The sequence below is a fragment of the Cynara cardunculus genome, assembly GCF_001531365.2.
Source record: "Cynara cardunculus var. scolymus isolate 2C chromosome LG 4, CcrdV1, whole genome shotgun sequence".
NCBI classification, from domain to species: domain Eukaryota; kingdom Viridiplantae; phylum Streptophyta; class Magnoliopsida; order Asterales; family Asteraceae; genus Cynara; species Cynara cardunculus.
In genome coordinates, this window is record NC_037531.1 from 18,235,615 (window position 1) to 18,254,127 (window position 18,513).

Sequence of the window (18,513 nt, forward strand, 5' to 3'; positions counted from 1 at the left end):
AGATGAACATAACAAGGGTCAAAAATCTTACCCGGTAAGAACAATGATAAATATGAAAAGTCTTACCCGGTAAGTAAGAGTGATGACTCTTACCCGAGTAAATGCTTACCGGGTCAATTGTTCCATACGATACCATTTTGATGTATTACAATCTTACCTGGTAAAATAAATTATAGTGTTGACTCTTAACGATAAACGCTTACCCGGTAAGCATTTAGGTAAACGGCCCCTTAGTTGGAGATCTTCTAAAAGGAACATTTGTTTCAAACTATGATTAACAAGAAAGAATTAGTTAGGGGGTTTAAAAGCAATAAGTACAAAGTTGTGGTGGTTATCTGCAAAGTGATGTAAACTTCAGGGTCTTTCCCGCCACAAGGAAATTGACCAACGGTTAACCGTTTTGAACGATCAATGTCCCTAGAACACCTCTAGATTTCAGCCTCAAATTTCGACCCATTTAGGCTCACATCTGTCTCTCGCGCGTGCCAACCCCTAGTTTTCCGTTTTCTTCCTTCGTCTTCGATCCTTTCAGAACAGAAATCATCTGGTAGAATGAAAGAATTAATGGAAGAATTTTAAGGTAAGTTCATTCCTTCAATTTGATCTAAAATGTTATTTCGATGTGTGTGTGTGTATAAGATAGTGCTTATGCATGTTCATTTTACCTTCGTTGTTCTGTGAATTGAATCTGGAGAATTTTGTTGTGAATTCGGATCGGATGTCCAAATTGCTACCGTTGTTTTTCAGAATTTGTACTCGATAATGGCTCCATGATAGGGTGTACCGATCATATCAACTGCTCAAAAGTCGAGATCCCCTTTTGTATTTGAGTCGTATGATTGGGATCGATTTTCTAGCTGTTACTGGAGTTTTCTCATTATGTAATGGCATATCATTTGATCACATGCATCAAAAAGCTTATTTTCTTTTCTGATCTCCTCTGCTCCATGATTCATGTTAACGTTATCCAGCTGAATTGAGCAGAATTTCTAATACGTTGATTTGACTGGTGCAAGATATGAATTAATGACAAAAAATGGCGCTTGATTTGTCAAAATATAAAGCTATATGATTATGTGATCCTTGTATGTGTCTGGATTGGTGATCGATTGGTGAACAGAGTAAAGTATTGCTTCTCGTTTGTGTTAATCTGGTGTTTTTCCTGTTCCTTGTAGTGTTCATGATATCAGACACATTACAACTGCAAGTAGCAAAAATTACAGGGAGATCGTGGTGGTACCGTTGACAGTTAAAAGATCTTGAACGTCTTCTTAGGTGGACGTTATCATGATCGGATCTTCTTTCTCCCGCGTTCACTTCACAAAATGTTTGATTGTTGTTACAAGACAACATACATAGGCGGCCAAAAAGAGGGGTTTGTAAGGTACAAGTTACTGAAGCACCATCTGTTAAGGTTTTCTTTAGCAAAACTAGCTAAAAAACTAACCATTGGCTTATAACCATTGGCACATAATTATTCTACATTTGGGATTCATTTCTATTTCAGGTTGGATGATCTGGATTGGAATTTGTCATATCCATCTAATACAGGTGCAATGAAAAGGTTTGGGTTCAATATAGAGGGAGTACCCCCTCCTGGTCCTCCACGGCCTACTGCGTCTAAGTCGATAAAGTTAGGAATGAGAAGAGGGTCTGAAGGACTTATAAATTTTGGGCAGAGTTTAAGAACCGGAGTCACCCGGGCAGTGTTCTCGGAAGATCTCAAAGTGTCCGAGAAAAAAATAATCGATCCTCAAGACAAAAATCTACTGATATGGAACAAGTTTTTGGTTTTATCTTGCATTCTTGCCGTATATGTGGATCCTTTATTCTTCTACATACCTGTTTATCATAACAAGGACAGATGCTTAAAAATACACAAAAGTTTAGCACACTCCATCACAACGGTGAGGACCATAGTTGATATTTTCTACCTTGTCCGCATTGGTCTCCAGTTTCGCACAGCATATATTGCTCCTTCTTCTCGAGTTTTTGGACGTGGCGAACTTGTAATAGATCCTGGACAGATAGCAAGGCGATATATGCAACGTTATTTTATTGTTGACCTTCTTTCAGTGCTACCTTTACCACAGGTTGAAGTACATTGTTTGCACTTTTTCTTCTCCGCTTTCTTGATGTTAGCAATCATAGAAGCAGTGTCTTTCTTTGGCTATCTTATGGGAGAAGGGAAGTGTTAGAGTCCCACGTCGGCTAGACTTGGACCTCAATATATGTTGGAATCTCCATTCTCTTCTCAAGGGATCTTTTAGAGAATATTCTAATGAGGTTCCACTTACTCTCACTTGGTATCAGAACCAAGGTACCACTTTAGGGACTCAACACTCTGGGAAATATGTGGTTGTCTATCCTCCATTGGAGGGGGCATGTTGCATTCCTAATCTGCTAGACTTGGACCTTTCTTCTCAATATATGTTGGAACCTCCTTTATCTCCCAAAAGGCTCTTTTGGAGATGATCTAATGGTGTTCCAAGATTGTTGTTATGTTTTCCTTCTGATGTTATTTAATGATCCTGCGCAGATTGTGGTCTGGAGGTTCCTTCACAGGTCAAAAGGTACAGGTGTGTTGGGCACAAAGAAGGCTTTACTATGGATTGTAATTGTGCAATACATTCCTAGGTCCGTCCGTATCCTACCACTGTTTTCAGAGCTCAAAAAGACTGTGGGTGTCATTACTGAGACGGCTTGGGCCGGTGCAGCATATTATTTGGTTTGGTTTGTTCTTGCTGGCCATGTAAGTTTCTTTGATCTCAAACCAATTACTTTCGGAATTTAATATAGATTGTTTCCTGGGGTCTTCATAAAAACAACATCTCTATCCTTAGGGGTAGAGGCAAAGGTATGCATACATCTTACCCTCCAAAGACCCTACTGATATACTGGGTTTGTTTGGTTTTGGTTTGGGTTTGTTACTAGCATGCAGCACCAATCTCAAGTTTTATCATTAATAATATACTGAAGAACTATATTTTCTTAGTACAGTTGAAAGGGTACCAAATACAGATAGAATTTATGCATGCAAATGTTCGTTTGGTGTTTAAGCATCTGATATAAGTTATATTAACAGATTTTTGGGGCTTTCTGGTATCTGTTAGCCGTGGAACGTAAAAGTACATGCTGGGAGCTAACTTGTAAAAAGGATGATAGATGTGAAATAGAATATCTCTACTGTGGGCATGCGGAAACGGAAGGCTACAAAGCTTGGATGAAAGTCAGCCAGGCCACTCTTGATGAACACTGCCTTGAAAATGAGGCATATGGTGAATTCGATTATGGGATCTACTTACAAGCTGTGCAATCTGGAGTTGATTCATCCGAACATTTTCCGTCTAAATACTGCTATTGTTTGTGGTGGGGCTTGAGAAACTTGAGGTCAGTGAATGATCCTTTTTATGTGTGAGTTCTGATTTAGGGGGAGGGGTGGCTAGTGGCACTTAAGGTGGTGTTAGTTTTTTTAACCTTCCATATCCTTATTTATGCATCTAGTTGTGAGATCCTTTACTGTTTGTCAACCTTAGTATTTCATGTTTTTGACTGTATGTCAACCTTAGTTTACTTGCTTTTACTGTATGTCAGCCTTAGGGCCTGTTGTCAGCAGCTTAATGAGACTCATAGCTTATATTGTTTGGTAGTGGCTTAATGATATAGAAAATGTCTAATTCAATAAGCTTCTAGGGGGAACCTTTACAGAAAGCCAAGTTTCTTCCAAACATGTCTCTCCCAATTAAAAAACACAATTCTACCATTTATGAAAAAACCATCCCAAACAAAAAACTTCTCGATCTATACAGACAAGTTAATCCATACAAGACTTAATGAGACTGTTTCCCTGACTTAGGGGCTGTTTACTGGTCTCTTATTGCCTCTTACCCACTCTCATCAGGTAAGAGCCTCTTTCTTACTGTTTACCAAAATACAATATTCTTCTGACTGCTGACTGTTCATCTGACGGGGGACAGAGAAAACATTGATACTTACTACGTTCAGCGGTATCCTCTTCCTTGGATTAGTCTTTTTTTAGTAAGTTTTGCACACACTTCGGTGCTACTTACCACATTTGTTCCCTGTTTTTTTGTTTTCAAGCCGAGGGTGGCCTCACTACCCCTTAGGATAGAGATATGTTCTGAGTACATCTTATCCTCCCCAGACCCTACCTTATGTAATATTTATTGGGTTCATTTCATTTGGTTTATGTGAGGGTTCTGATAAGGAACTAGAGGTGAGACAGGAAAGAGGTGAGATGTGAAGGAACCGGTAGTGTTAATCATGACTACAAGGTCATGAGTCACCAAATCCACATCTTTGCAGCAAGTAAAAACTGTATAAAGAATTCCCTTCCAAACCTGGCAAAACAAAATTAGATTTATAAGACGCCTAAAATGTCTAAGCATTCTAATAAAATATTTCACACGACTTAAGTATATAGGACCAAACTATAAAGCTACCTATTTAAAAGTGTGACAAATAGGTTTATAGGACAATCTTGGGCGTTTTAACAAGTTTTTTAGGACGACTTTAAACTAATATGTTGTATTAGCTATTTTATAGGACACTTATGAGAAATGTCCTATGAACACACTTGTGTTTATAGGATACCTTTTCAAATAGTGTCAAATAAAATAAATAATACGACACTTTATCTTAAAACATCCTAAAAAACTTGTTAAAACTCCCAAAAACGCCCTATAAACCTATAGTAACACTTTTACATATAACACCTTTTGTTTGGTTCTATAAACTTAAATCCCATAACGCATTTTATTAGGACACTTGGACGTTTTATACGTCCTATAAACCGAATGTTGTTGTAGTGAAGACATTAAGATCGGCCTTAAACTTCTGACGCAATGCAAATTTCCGCTTAGAGTTTCCATATAAAATTTTGATGCTATGTTGCATCTTCAAACAAGTGATATTTGTATATTATGAATTCTTATTATGGCTAGCTTTTAAGTTCTCTAAGCCTCTCTCATTTAATTTGATTTTGTGTAATGACATTTGACAGTACACTCGGCCAGGGGCTCGAAACCAGCACCTATGCTAAAGAAATTATTTTCTCGATCATAATCGCAATATCTGGGCTCATACTCTTTGCCCTTCTCATCGGCAACATGCAGGTAAGAACATGCGTGAAGCTCTTTATTCGTTATCACTTACGAGTCAAAAGTTGCATCTACTATCACTCCAACAAATTGCGTTGTTTGGGATGTCTAATAGAGCACTTAACAAGACTTTAAGTCTATAGGTCCATCTTATACAATAGCAATATTTGTATAAGAACAAATATAAGGATATTTTTCACAAAACCATCATCACTCTGTTGGTTAGTTCATTGCTTTTTCATACGTGAGATCATGTGTTCAAGTTTTTTTATTGCAAATTTTTTCCAGAAACATAATAAACCTGAAATTAAAATCTAAAAACTATGAAAATGACACCAATGAGAATCGAACTCGGGTCTGGGGGTGCAAGAAAAGCCTTGCAAACCAAATCTACCAAGGAAAACTTGTGCCCACATTGTAGTTTCAAAATATATACGGTTGCACATAACAAATTGATATGATGACACTTTTCACGACCCTATAATTCTATACACTATGAAGGAGGAACGAAACAGTGATACATGCCACCACAAAAACCATGGGCAAAGGACATGATTGAATACATCTCATCATAGACCCCACCTCCAAATGGACATTAAGTTTATAAGGCCAACTTAATGTCATTATAAAAATAACTGTCCAGTTAAGTAGTCTACTAGGATGCCTAAGGACGGTCGAGCGTCCTAAAAGGCTCATGTGAATGTAGTGTATGTGTATTGTTGGATCGATTGTACTACAATTAAAACTTGAAAGGCACATTGCGTTTCGGTTTTCCAACAGACTTATCTTCAATCCCTTTCGGTTCGGCTGGAAGAGATGAGGATTAAAAGGCGAGACTCCGAACAATGGATGCATCATCGGTTACTTCCCCAGGAGCTCAAAGAACGAGTCCGAAGCTACGATCAGTACAAATGGGTGGAAACAAGAGGAGTAGATGAAGAGAGCTTGGTTCAGAGTCTACCAAAAGATCTCAGGAGGGATATCAAGAGACACCTTTGTCTGAATTTAGTCAAAAGGGTATGTACTCTTTCCCATTCTTTTCAAAATTGTAGCATTTTGGCATGCACATGGGACTGTAAAGGATTGGACGAGACAAAACTGACTGGGAGAGAGTGTGATGTTGGAGGGTCAAAAGAATTATACTAAGGTTTTAGAGTATGAATTTGATGAGGGCAGTTTAGTAATTTACCAATCTTACTTCGTCTCCCTGTTTTCTATTCCACCTATTTGGTAGGACCAAATAATAGTCATGTCCCATCCTAGTCTTAATGTCACATTAAACATAGGACAACAAGTTTTGTTCTATCTTGTCCTATTTTCGTCCTATATACCAAACACAATTTTAGGGGTCGCTCACCGAACATTTTATCAGGTAAGTGCTTACCAGCAAGAATCACTACTTTCATTTACCTTATCGTGTAACATTCTCGGCTATCAAAATGGATTGTTGGTAAACGCTTACCGGGTAAGAGTCTTCTTCATCACTTACAGTTATTGAGTAAGTGGTAAGATTCTCGATCCTTGTTATTTCTCTACCGGGTAAGATTCTTGGTCCTTACCAACTCACCAAATAAGGTAAGTGACATCTGATAAACGCTTACCACGGTAAAAGTTTGGTAAACGACCCCTTAATGTCTTTACATAATTTTTCTAAGATAAAGAAGTAAAAGTCAAAATCTTGAGAAAAAATTACATTCAAACTCCAAAGATTTTTATTTTTAAAATTTTCAGCATTAAATTATATTTCTTTTTTTAGGAATAATTAAAAATTCATCCTATTTTCTCCATTTTAAAAAAGCTGTTCGAGAAATAAAAACTCCGAAATCTCTTTTGTTCCATTTTGAGTAGCTGTTGGAGATAGCTTTTACCGTAGAGTTCAACATTTGAGGAGCCATAACACTTGTTCCTGTTAAATCTTTGCAGGTTCCGTTGTTTGCAAATATGGATGAACGCTTACTCGACGCCATATGCGAGCGTCTTAAACCGAGTCTCTACACAGAAAAGACGTATGTTCTAAGGGAAGGCGACCCGGTCGACGAAATGTTGTTCATAATCCGGGGTCGTTTAGAAAGTGTCACCACGGATGGTGGGAGAAGCGGGTTTTTCAACCGGGGTTTCTTAAAAGAAGGCGATTTCTGTGGGGAAGAATTGCTAACGTGGGCCCTAGATCCGAAGTCGGCAGGTAACCTACCGCCATCTACTCGGACCGTGATGGCGTTAACGGAAGTCGAAGCGTTTGCACTTATAGCAGATGAAGTGAAGTTCATTACAAGTCAGTTCAGGCGGATTCACAGTCGACAAGTTCAACACACGTTCCGGTTTTATTCGCAACAATGGAGGACGTGGGCCGCGAGCTTTATCCAAGCGGCCTGGAGGAGGTATTCTAGAAGGAAGCTTCTAGAATCCCATCGGTTGGAGGAAGAAGAAGAAGAAGATGATGAATATCAAGATTACGATGAAGACGAGGATGACGATGATATTAATGTTAACGAAGAAAGTGCGTTGATACGAGGACGTGCATCATCCTCATCGTTTGGTGCAACGATGTTAGCATCGAAGTTTGCCGCAAACACTATGAAACGAATTCAAAGGAAGCGTGGTACGTCTACGGGGTTTATTAATCTTCAAAAGCCTTCCGAGCCGGATTTTGGTGCAGAAGATAAATAGCGTTCTTCTTTCTACCTGTAGATTAAAAGCAGACAAAATGCAGCACAATGCAACAAAGTCTGTTTTAGTTTCTATCTAGTGTAATGAACGAGTTTTTTCTAATTCAATGTGACAAAGTTTCAAATTTTCCTATTTTGATCGACACCCTATTGATCATGTAACATTTGATGATGTGGATGTCAAACTATTTTGTTTAAAAAATATAACTGAGGGATCAGTAGTATCCTAGTCAAAAATAACATTTTTCATCCATGTAGTTTTAAAATTACAAGATCGTCATCATGGTTTACAAAAACGTCTGAATTGTGTACCTCCCCTTAACGGTTGTTAAAAAATTTTGCTAAATAAGGGACATTTTCGTTCTTTTATCAAATTTTTGTCTTGTACCCAATCAAAAATCACAAGAACCAAAATCATTAAATTAATTTTGATTGCTTAAAAGAAATAAAAATCGATAAAAGGACGAAATGCACCTTATTTAACGAAAATTTCTAGCAGCCGTTAGAAAGAGGGATCTAATCCAACGTTTTTGCAAACCACGATGGCCATCTTGTAATATCAAAACTATAGGGACAAAAAGTGTTATTTTCAACAAAGCACATGAACCAAATTTGTAGTTTATTTTTGTAACGTTGATGCCAAGTTGTCAAGTTCTATCGATTGAAAAAAGAAAATGATAACGGAGGGTCACAAGGTTACTGGTCAAAAATATATTTATCGACAACTTGACATCCATGTTTTCAAATGTTACAAGATTAGCACGTTTTACGTCAAAACAAGTACGGAATAGAAATTTTTGAAACTTTATTACATTGATTGTTTGAAAAAACAATCTTAGTTACATTAAATAGGAATCGAGACAAACTTGTTGTATTTTGACGCATTTTGCCCATTAAAATTTTTCCAAATCGGCTTCAACCGTGAATTACGTATGTTGTAGCCATTTTGATGTCATGTAGACCGACTCGAAAGCATCAAGGCTTACCTTGTTGACATAATGGATGAATCCATCTACATATATCCTTCACTGCGATCAATACGAGACCTATTAACAAAAACGAAAGCCGAAAAAATTGTGGAAAATTATACAAGATGAAAATGGTGTACTGATATACATATGAAAACAAAGTGAAATGATCGTATCTGGGCTCTGCCTCCCACTGCGTGTTTAGAAACGATCTTTTCCTGTTTTCGTGTTGTTTCTATCGGGTTCGGTTCAGTTACGCCATGCTGAAGATAACTCCAATTCGGCGTCTTCCTCCCACCACGTTGCAGTCTGAAGAAGAACGAGCCAAATCACGAGTTGGAAAGAAAAACTATCAAAAATAGTTACGTTCACAAATCCGGAGCAAAGTATGCACTATCATTACAAAAAATGGGGTAAGCGCTAGACTAACAATGAAATTCAACCAAACAGACCACACATATCCCACGCAGAGAGATAGGGTCCGGACTGGGGCGGACCCACTCTATTGGATACATGACACGGGCCACCGCTTTGTTCTTCCATTGTAGTGTAAAAAATTATAGGGTCGTGAAATGGGCCACTGTATTAATTTGTTATGTGTCACCGTATATATTCTGAAACTACAATGATGACACAAGTTTCTCATGGTAGAGTTGGTTTACATACCTTTTCTCCCACACGAGACACAAGTTTGAATTCTGTTATGGTCATTTTCTTGGTTTTTAGCTTTTAATTTCAGATTTATTATGTTTAATGATAAATTGGCAATAAAGAACTTGAACACAGGACCTCACATACGAAAAAGAATGAACTAACAAACAGACCAATGATGATTTTATGAAAAATATCCATATATTTGTTTCTTATGATCAAATGGTGCCACCACTTAATAAAATTTCTAGGTCCGCCTCCAAGTTCAGAGGTAAGAGAATCTCCAACACTTCCACAAAAGAACCAAAATAGAAGAAAAAAGAGATTTTGGAGTGTTGGGCTCTTTTTTTCCTCCAAAAGCTTCTGGAGAAAACAGGAGAAAGTGAGAAATTTTCTTCAAATCTGAAGGATTCTCCAAAATTAAATGGAGGAAGAGAGAGAATGACTTTTTTTGTTCTTTCAAGAAAAAAACTCTATAATCATACCAATAGCATTAAATGTTTTAAAAATTATTAAATATTTAATAATATAATTAATCAAGGAATTTCAAAAGTGGAAATCTTTTTGGAGTTAAGCATGCAATTTCTTTTTGGAGATTTTAACTTTTAGTTCTACATTTTAGAGAAATTGTAAAGAAATTGTTGGAAGATGTTTTATATACAGATCTTACCTTTGTTCCAAGAGACATAAAGATTGTTTCCAAGAAAGCCCCGAATCTCAAGAGAGGTTTAGAAAAAAGCACAACTAAGTATTTTTTTTTTCCTTACAAAAACTACATAAAAATTGTCTTGGTATTGACCATAAGTGCTTGTACAGAAATGAGAGATTGACCAAAAGATGTGCTTGTTAGATCCCAAGCAAATCGCAATTGTGATGCTCTCAGTAAAATGTGACTATTTATCAAATGTCTAAAATACCGATCCATACAACACAGGAATTTTGTGGATTACCATAGATTTATGAAGGCATTTTTCTTTTAATAGATCAGAAGATCATGGATTTAATTCAAATCTTATTTAAGATTATATACCTAAATAACTGGGTTTTTTATAGAAGGGTAAACTACATTCTTGGTTCCTATGGTATGCCCGAGCTTTGGATCGAGTCCCTAAAACACATTTAATGCACATGGGTGGTCCCTAACTTTTGATTTTCATAACAAGTTGGTCCCTCGAGTTAACACCATTAAGTTGAGGTCCGTTAACCCACTCATAATAATGGGAAAACAAGTAATTTAACCCTGAAACTGTTTAGAAAATAAGAATAATGCAATTTTCGTGGGTGGAGGGAATTAAAGGGAAGAGAATGAAACCTTGTAGCCCCTGCGAAGGAACTCAAGTTGGCTTCCTTGTTCCTCCTTGAGTCCAAGGACCCTTAGTAGCTCTTCCTTTGTCTGCACAAACACAAAACCAAACAGTATATGAGAATTCATGCCTTCTTTTCAAAAGAGTGAAAATCCATACAATGTATTTAGGTGTATAACCTTAAATGATATTTTAATTAAATCCATGACCTTCTGATGAGCAGAGGCGGACCTATAAATTTTTTCAAGTGATGATACAATCTGACTATATAAAAAGTATCTAAGTTTTTTTTTCCATAATATTAGTATAGATTTGTTGGTTGGTTCCTTGTCCTTACATAGAAAAGACCCATGTCCGAGTCCGGTCTATATATATTTTTGAAAACACGAGATATAAAAAAAAACACCAAAATTTAAGCTATTTGACAACTGTGGATTCAAACTTGGGTCTTTTGTACAAAGGTAGGAGCATTTACCATCTTAGCTATTAAAGTCTTGTGTTAATATTTGAGTTTCAAAAACTATATGGTGGCACCCAAAAAAGAAGAGGGTGGCACCCTTCAGAAACGTAGTTTTTTCCCCTTATGAGGAACCATGAAAGCGGTGGCACAATCCAAAGTGGGTCCGCCCCTGTTGATGAATATGGAGCCACTTTTTCTTTAATTGGCTTGGAGGTCGTGGATTTAATTAAAATTTCATTTAAGGTTATATACCTAAAGGGTCAAGTTCAGGGAAAACCGCAAAAAAAATGAAAAACTAAGGAACAACCTCGTAACCCTTTATCGGGATGGTATGCACATGTGCATACAAGTAACTGAAGTTGTTTTTTGTTTTTATGCATGTTACAAATTACTTGTATGCACATGTGTATACCGTCCAGATGAATTGTTACTAGGGTGTTCTTTAGTTTTTCATTTTTTTGCAGTTTTCCCTTGAACCTCCCTCTATACCTAAATATCTCCAATGAACATGTACTTACTTCATTAAGTGTGAAGCGGGTTTCACTTTCCGCAACACAAGCGTATGAGTTATCCGTTTGCTTAAGCATCACTTGCCAAGGTCCTACAATGGGAAATGTAAAACACCAAACATAGAATAATATCAGTATATCCCACTCGAAAGTAGGGTCAGGTACTATTATTTTATACATTTTATTTCTATACACGTAAAACGGAACACTTATATGAGTTAAACTACTATTTATATATTTTATATTTTACTAGCAACGTTTTTTGCTTGATGCTAGATAATTGATGTATGATGTGGCCTAAAGAGACGATGTTTTTTGGTTTGATGCTAGTTCAATGGTCGAGTATGATACAATTATACAATGGGAGCAACGAGCATTGCATTTGGAACAATTATTGAAGGCAAGTGTCCAGCAAAAAAAATGTAAAACTCTAATTTGGTTTACCCGGTTAACAGACCGGGTATCTCAAAAACCGAATAACTGAAACCAATTAAACTGAACCATATTCGGTTCGGTTATTGGGTAGTATGGAAAAAGTTGAAAACCAATTAACCTGAAAACTGATTTAACCGACTGAATAACACCCCTAGTCCCTAGAAGACCTTGAAGAAAACTCCAGGTTCGTGATCAAAATTTTGTGAACCAGCACACACCACACACACCACATGAGAGAACGTCGAGAGAAGACAATAGACGTAGTTTATCTATCAATCACAATTCTTACCAGGGTATTGGCGGAAGAGTGCTCCATCATAATTCACGATATATGGTGGTACTGCCACTGTCTTGCATTTTAAAGAAAAATGTTTATGAAACTAATGTCAAACATAAGAACAAAAAAATGTAAACTTATGGGCATCTCCGATGGGTAACACCAAATCCATAAAAAATGGTATAACATTTGGTTCAAACAATAAATCTTCTCCAATGGGTAACACCAAATCATACAAAAAAATGTAAGATTTTAGGTATATTCCTTTTTAGGGAAATTTACAGAAATAGTCGGTCTGCCAAAGAGGTTTCACTTTTTAGCCATTTTCAAACTTCATCTCACTTGTAGCCAATCCTTACGCAGAAGGCTTAGGCAGAAAGTGGAATCCTTACGAAGTTATGCAGAAAGTGTCTGAAAACCAATCCTTGCGCATATGCGTAAGCCTTCTGCGTAAGGATTGGCTAAAAAGTGAAACTCTATTTGCTGATTGGCTATTTTTGTAAATTTCCCACCTTTTTTATCTTCTCCAATTGGTGTAAAATTTGGTGAAAATGGATAGTATTACACCAAAATTTGGTGTGTTACTATTCATTACACCAAATTTGGTGTGGTATGCCCATTGGAGTGATTGGCATCAAAGTTGGTATTTTGGTGTAAGATTTGGTGTCCCCATTGGAGATGGTCTAATACAAGCATTAGAGCAGAAGGGGTACCTTGGAATACTCTCTTACACGAATATAAAAGACCGGAACAAATTGAGAGAGAAATCGGTAGTGTAAATCTTTGGGCGGAAAACCAAGAAGACCAAGGTCAGCTCTGCCGAGTCCAATGGTTTCATTTGTCAAAGAAAGTAAAGTTAATGACAAGAAAGATTAATTCTATTTGAATTTAAGGATCCAAGATAAATTACCGCAATGTCTCAAGCTCTAGATTGAATAGCAGGGCAGGTGTTGATTTAGCAAATGTTTCCTGCACGTGGCATGCAAGAAATGAACAAGAACTCGAAGAAAACAGGAGGAAAGAAAAAATATATAGGGAGGTCCATAGTGAGTGACTGGTTAATAAAATATAATTCTCTGGGGCCAAAATAAGTGTCCATAATCTTAATTTGTCCCAAAATAAGTTTCCACTTAAAGATAAGTGTTTTTAGATGATTTCGATATTTAAGTTTGCGTTTCTTTTGAAATTCTTGTTAATTTGTCCGGAGTATGTGTTCCCCAACAATGGTGTTTTACAAAGGATTTCCAAATAACCCAAAACCATTTCAATCCGAACCTCATTTGGTTTGCATAGGTTACTCAACTTCGGACTTTTTCTTGTTATCCCTAGGTGTGCCCCCAATCAGCTGTGATCCTGGATCCACCACTGGGCAGTTCTTAAATCTATCAGAAGGTAATACATTTAATAAAACATATGCTGGAAGGTTATTCTCCTAAATAACCTTCAAAACATAAAGTAAATATGTAAGCTACCAAACTATAGATGCCTCGTATCTTTTTTCTTGGTCTCCAAAAGGTATGCTCCACTGCTCATCTAAGTATATGTTGCTAACAGTAGTGGCCTACTTCAGTTGATTATTTAAAAAAAATCAAAAGAAAGAAAATTGAAGCTAGTCCATGTAATAGTGGGCCACATCAAGGTGTAACCAATTAGACACCATTGCTATTAAACCCGAAGGTGGGGTCATTTTTTTTTTTGGGGGGGGGGGGGGGGGTTAAGATGTATGTACGCCTCACTACCTCAAAGGGTAGAGCGTTTGTTTCCTTGACGACCCCCGGCTTGTGACAAGTTGTGAAAGAAAGAAAGGCATGCATTGCTAGTTTGATGCTTAAAATATATACACCCTAATCTCTAGCCACTGTGAAAAGTGAAAAATGAACAGAGAAAAGGATCATGCCATCACACTTGTAACTAGATTTGCATATCATGGACTTAGAATCGGGTGAGATAGAGATGAATATAAGAGAAAATACACCCTACCACATATGTCTCGATGGTAGCAAGTTCACGGGTGCTGCAACCGATGAATATAAAAAGTGTTGGTGGTTTGTCAGACTGCCACCTCCCTGTGTCCATAAAAGATATCAATATAAATATAAAAATTGTCGAAGGTTGTGATTCTGTTATGTAGTCATTCAAACAATCACAAGCATATATTGCTACAAGAAACAGTTTCACATTTAAAGGCTACAGTCTAGGAGCTTAAAAATGTTCAGTTTCATAGGACTCACCTTCATTTTCATCATCAAAATCAAAATCAAGTGTATTCCTTATAGATTTGAAGAAATTAGCAACAGGACCAGCAGGAATATCATCCAAGGAAGCAATAGTGATCCCATCAAGCTGGAAGAAAAGCACAAACATTTAATTACATGTAATTGTCTTTTCCCCAAAAATATACAGTAAGAGACTTACATAACATTTCTATATTATGATGCAACTCAAGATGTTACAGGTAGCATATACACACAAGTGAATCGGATATATCCATTCCAAAAGAACTGAAAGACAAAAGTCAACATTTATTGTATGATGCATTGAGACAGTACAAAAAACTTGTCTTGCCCTGTATGTTTTATATTTACTGTAATGTGTGATATTACACAGAACCATGAACGCCTCCTGTATGTGATAATGCATTGAAAGACAAGAACTTGGACTGTGATGATGACATATGTGATCTAGTTCAAGGAGACTCAAACAAAACCCTAAAAGCCATTCTGGAGGACAGATCCCTTATGGTATGCTTAATAAATAAACATTCAACTTCAGGTTTCCTCAAAGCCATTCTGAAGGAAAGATCCTTGAGCACTTGATCCTTAAGTTGAAGGTTGACACACTTCCTTCTTCCCCTCCAGTTTCTTTGCTTGTTTCTTTAGGGGGCTACTTCTTACCGCTTGTTTTTCAAAAGACCCAGGAATTTAAATGGATCAATTTTTTTGATTCCCGCTGGAAATTAGGAATAGATGAATTGTGTATAGGACCCATTCTATTTACAGAATTTATCACTACTTTAGCTACTTTAGAGGCCTGGCCTGTTACTCAGAATTCTCGGTTATTCCATTTCTTGATGGCCTGCCTATTAACACACCCATGGTACTTCTGTAGGCAATACACAAGTATGGTATTCAAACTCAAGACGTCTAACATGTTCTGAGCAAGCCCCAACCAGTTGCCAAAATTAGTAATTTTCTTGCGGGTTGCTCATCTCTAGGATATAAACTATAAAGAGTACTCTTCCTCCTGGTTGCTCACCTCAAGGATACTCCTTTCAGCTCGTTTATACTTATGTTACCCTAATGATTGCAAAAAGAAAATCAAGGTTAAGCATATGTGATGCCTTCTTTACAGGTATCAAGATTCCTCTTCATTTTTGGATAGAGTGAAGGTGTCACTTATTGGGGGTTAAACCAACATGCTACTCCAATGGCATGACTATCCCTTTTCGTTGTTCTCTTTGCTAAAATATGCTTTTTTTTTTTCTTCTTATAGTTAAAATAGCACCACTGGACAAGCAGTTCTTAGTGGACCATGCTGTGGTTGGCAGTCTGCTTATAACAATAATGATTGGAAAAGTTAATTTCCTGAACCAGACATGAGTTCCCCTCTTATATTTCTGAACAAAGTCCAACTATCCTTCTTACTCCCTAGCTCACTGCATAGGATGGATGAAGACACCAATAACAAGGGATTCTTTTGGGGGAGTGAAACCAACTCCAGTTTAACAACATGCATAGTCTCAAGTGCACCCATATACATATTATGGAATATAAAATAAATCCTTATAGAAATTACTTCTAAGTAGGTTACTCGGTTACCAAGTCAATAGCTGATTTATATAGCTCCGAGGCTCTACGCTTTTCTGGTTTGTCAGGAAAAACCTACATCAAATGAAAACTTTAAGTATATATGGGAGATATATCCAATGAAGAAAATTCATCGAATAAAAAAAAAATAAGTAGTCTTACAATGCAAGCTCGTGTTTCCCTGTTCTCCTGAAGCTTCCTAACAACAGCCAAGGCAAGTTGAACATTGGCATCATTAAAATCATCTGAAGATCCCTTCACAATTTCATATAGGGGAAGCTTTAACTAAGAAGGGAAAAGCTTCACGAAGCCTCATTCTACAGAACCAGCAAGAAAGCATGAAGGCTATGAAGATACCTTATATGAAGAAATGCTGGTAGGCAATGGCCTGTTGATGCCATCAATTTAAAAAGTAAGCACGGGAAAAAATAACAAAATGTGAGCAGTAGCTTATCAAAATTATGAAAATTGAATAGGGATCACGTGATCAAACAATGTATATGCTCCCAGACATTGGCTATTACAATTATGAAGAACCCTATGGTAATAGTTCCAGTCATTGTTCTTTTTCTTGATCTAGGTGGACATTCATATAAGCACAATATGTCGCTACCAATAAACAAAGTGATCAATTTTCTTAACCATTTATGCTTTCTTTTTCTTTTTGCAAATAAACCCACCCCTGTTCTTGCGAAATACACATAAAAAGCACCACCCTAAATGAGTGATGTGAGAATATGTGGAACCTATTAGATTACTCTATAAAAGAGCAGCCCTTGAGGAGAGAAAGAAGGTGTCATCATGTATTAAGAAGAAATGGTCCAAGTCTAGTCAATGTTGACCCTAACACGTGTCCTCCAACAAAGGCTAGACGGGCACAAACTGTCCCAAACTGTCAAGAGGGGCTAGACGAGTACCAATTTCCCCAGATTGTTGAGTCCTTAGAGTGGTATACCTTGGTTGTGATACCATGTGACAACAAAAGAAAATTATGGAAATAATAACCAATTTGACAAAATGATTTCACTTTATAGCCATATCCGCACCCACTTTCACTTAATAGCCAATCCTTACGTAGAAAGTTTAAGTACATGCGTAAGGATTGGTTTTCAGCAAAAAAAATCCTTACCCAAAAAGAGGATCCTTACGCAGAAAACCAATCCTTATGCATATACGCGAGCTTTCTGCGCAAGGATCCTCTTTTTCTACGCAAGGATCCTCTATTTTCTTCTTTTTTAGCCGAAAACTAATCCTTACGCATATGTGTAAGCTTTATGCGTAAGGATTGGCTACAAAGTGAAAAGAGGTCTGAAAATGGCTGTAAAGTGAATTGATTTTGGTAGATTGGCTATTTTTGTCAATTTCCCAAAAAAAGCCTAGATGGAGATTCCATCTTGAGTTGAAATTGCTAAGTCTAGCCATGTGAAACTCTAACAATCGATAATCCAACGGAAAGTGTCAGATAAAATGGTTATTTACAATTACATTTTCGCAGTTTTTCCAAAATTCCTTAACAGGTACAGCGTACTAACGGCTGTTTTTGGGATTAAAAAATACCATTCACTCAACAACCAAATCGTGCAAGCTGAAGCAACAATAATTAGATTTACGAAAGAACAAATACAAAAAACAAGACCAGAAAGTATTCAATAAAATGCAAAGGATAAGAGAATTACGGGAAATCGATTTCAACGCGGGTTTTGCAGTCGTCAAGAGCGGAAGCAAGGGAATTGGCGGCGTCTGTAACAAGAACTTCGTATGATTTTGGCTTGTAAACCGATACTCCAAGCTTTCGAGCAGTTTTTGGAGTCGAAGAAGCTTCTTTGTTGCTACACCTGATTGAATTCACTGCAAATTTATCGGGGGAAGATCGCAAATTGAACAGTATGCGAGCAGGGAAGAGAGAAAAAGGAGCAGAGAGAATGAGATGATGCTGCTGCTGCTGCTTGTGAGTGTGCGAGTACAGATGCGATGAGGAAGGCGAGAAGGAGGAAGCCATTGAAGCCCTGGCCAGAAATTGAGGTGGAGGAGAGATAACGATACCAAACCTTGTGAGCAGTTGGAGGTAATTGACGGTTAGGGAATCAAGCTTTTGTAATTTCTTTGATTTTTATGTGATATTTTTTTATTAACCCGATATCCAACCTGTTATACGAGTAAACTAATTCGGGCGATCGTTTGTTTTGTGCATAGTTCGGAGTCATTGTATTTGAACCTTCATGGCCATAAGAGATTTTTATTCCTCATTTAATTCGAACTTGAGATCTCCAGACACTTTGGGCAACGTATTTCCAAAACTTTTATTTTGGTACCTAAG

The 18,513-nt window shown here is 37.2% G+C and overlaps 2 protein-coding genes across 3 annotated transcripts; one reads left to right on the top strand and one right to left on the bottom strand.

Annotated features, from left to right (window-relative positions):
- The first annotated feature begins 1,325 nt into the window (after positions 1–1,325).
- Positions 1,326–7,814, top strand: LOC112511624 (probable cyclic nucleotide-gated ion channel 5). Of its 2 annotated transcripts, XM_025117320.1 has the most exons (8): positions 1,326–1,384; positions 1,508–2,093; positions 2,540–2,752; positions 3,086–3,390; positions 5,024–5,135; positions 5,901–6,137; positions 7,044–7,575; positions 7,636–7,814. In XM_025117320.1, exons 1-8 carry the CDS (start codon positions 1,326–1,328, stop codon positions 7,785–7,787), a joined length of 2,196 nt encoding a protein of 731 aa, XP_024973088.1. In that variant the 3' UTR covers positions 7,788–7,814. The 2 variants fall into 2 exon arrangements, with proteins under 2 accessions (XP_024973088.1, XP_024973087.1); XM_025117319.1 differs by having other exon boundaries at positions 7,044–7,814.
- Positions 7,815–8,755: 941 nt separating this feature from the next.
- LOC112511307 (protein LOW PSII ACCUMULATION 3, chloroplastic) lies at positions 8,756–18,257 on the bottom strand. Its single transcript, XM_025116887.1, has 12 exons — positions 17,873–18,257; positions 16,554–16,584; positions 16,359–16,451; positions 16,209–16,271; positions 14,622–14,733; positions 14,371–14,456; positions 13,301–13,359; positions 13,104–13,206; positions 12,403–12,463; positions 11,688–11,770; positions 10,718–10,798; positions 8,756–9,063 (listed from the first exon to the last, which is right to left on the bottom strand). Exons 1-12 carry the CDS (start codon positions 18,193–18,195, stop codon positions 9,004–9,006), a joined length of 1,155 nt encoding a protein of 384 aa, XP_024972655.1. The 5' UTR covers positions 18,196–18,257; the 3' UTR covers positions 8,756–9,003.
- Between the last annotated feature and the right edge of the window lie 256 nt (positions 18,258–18,513).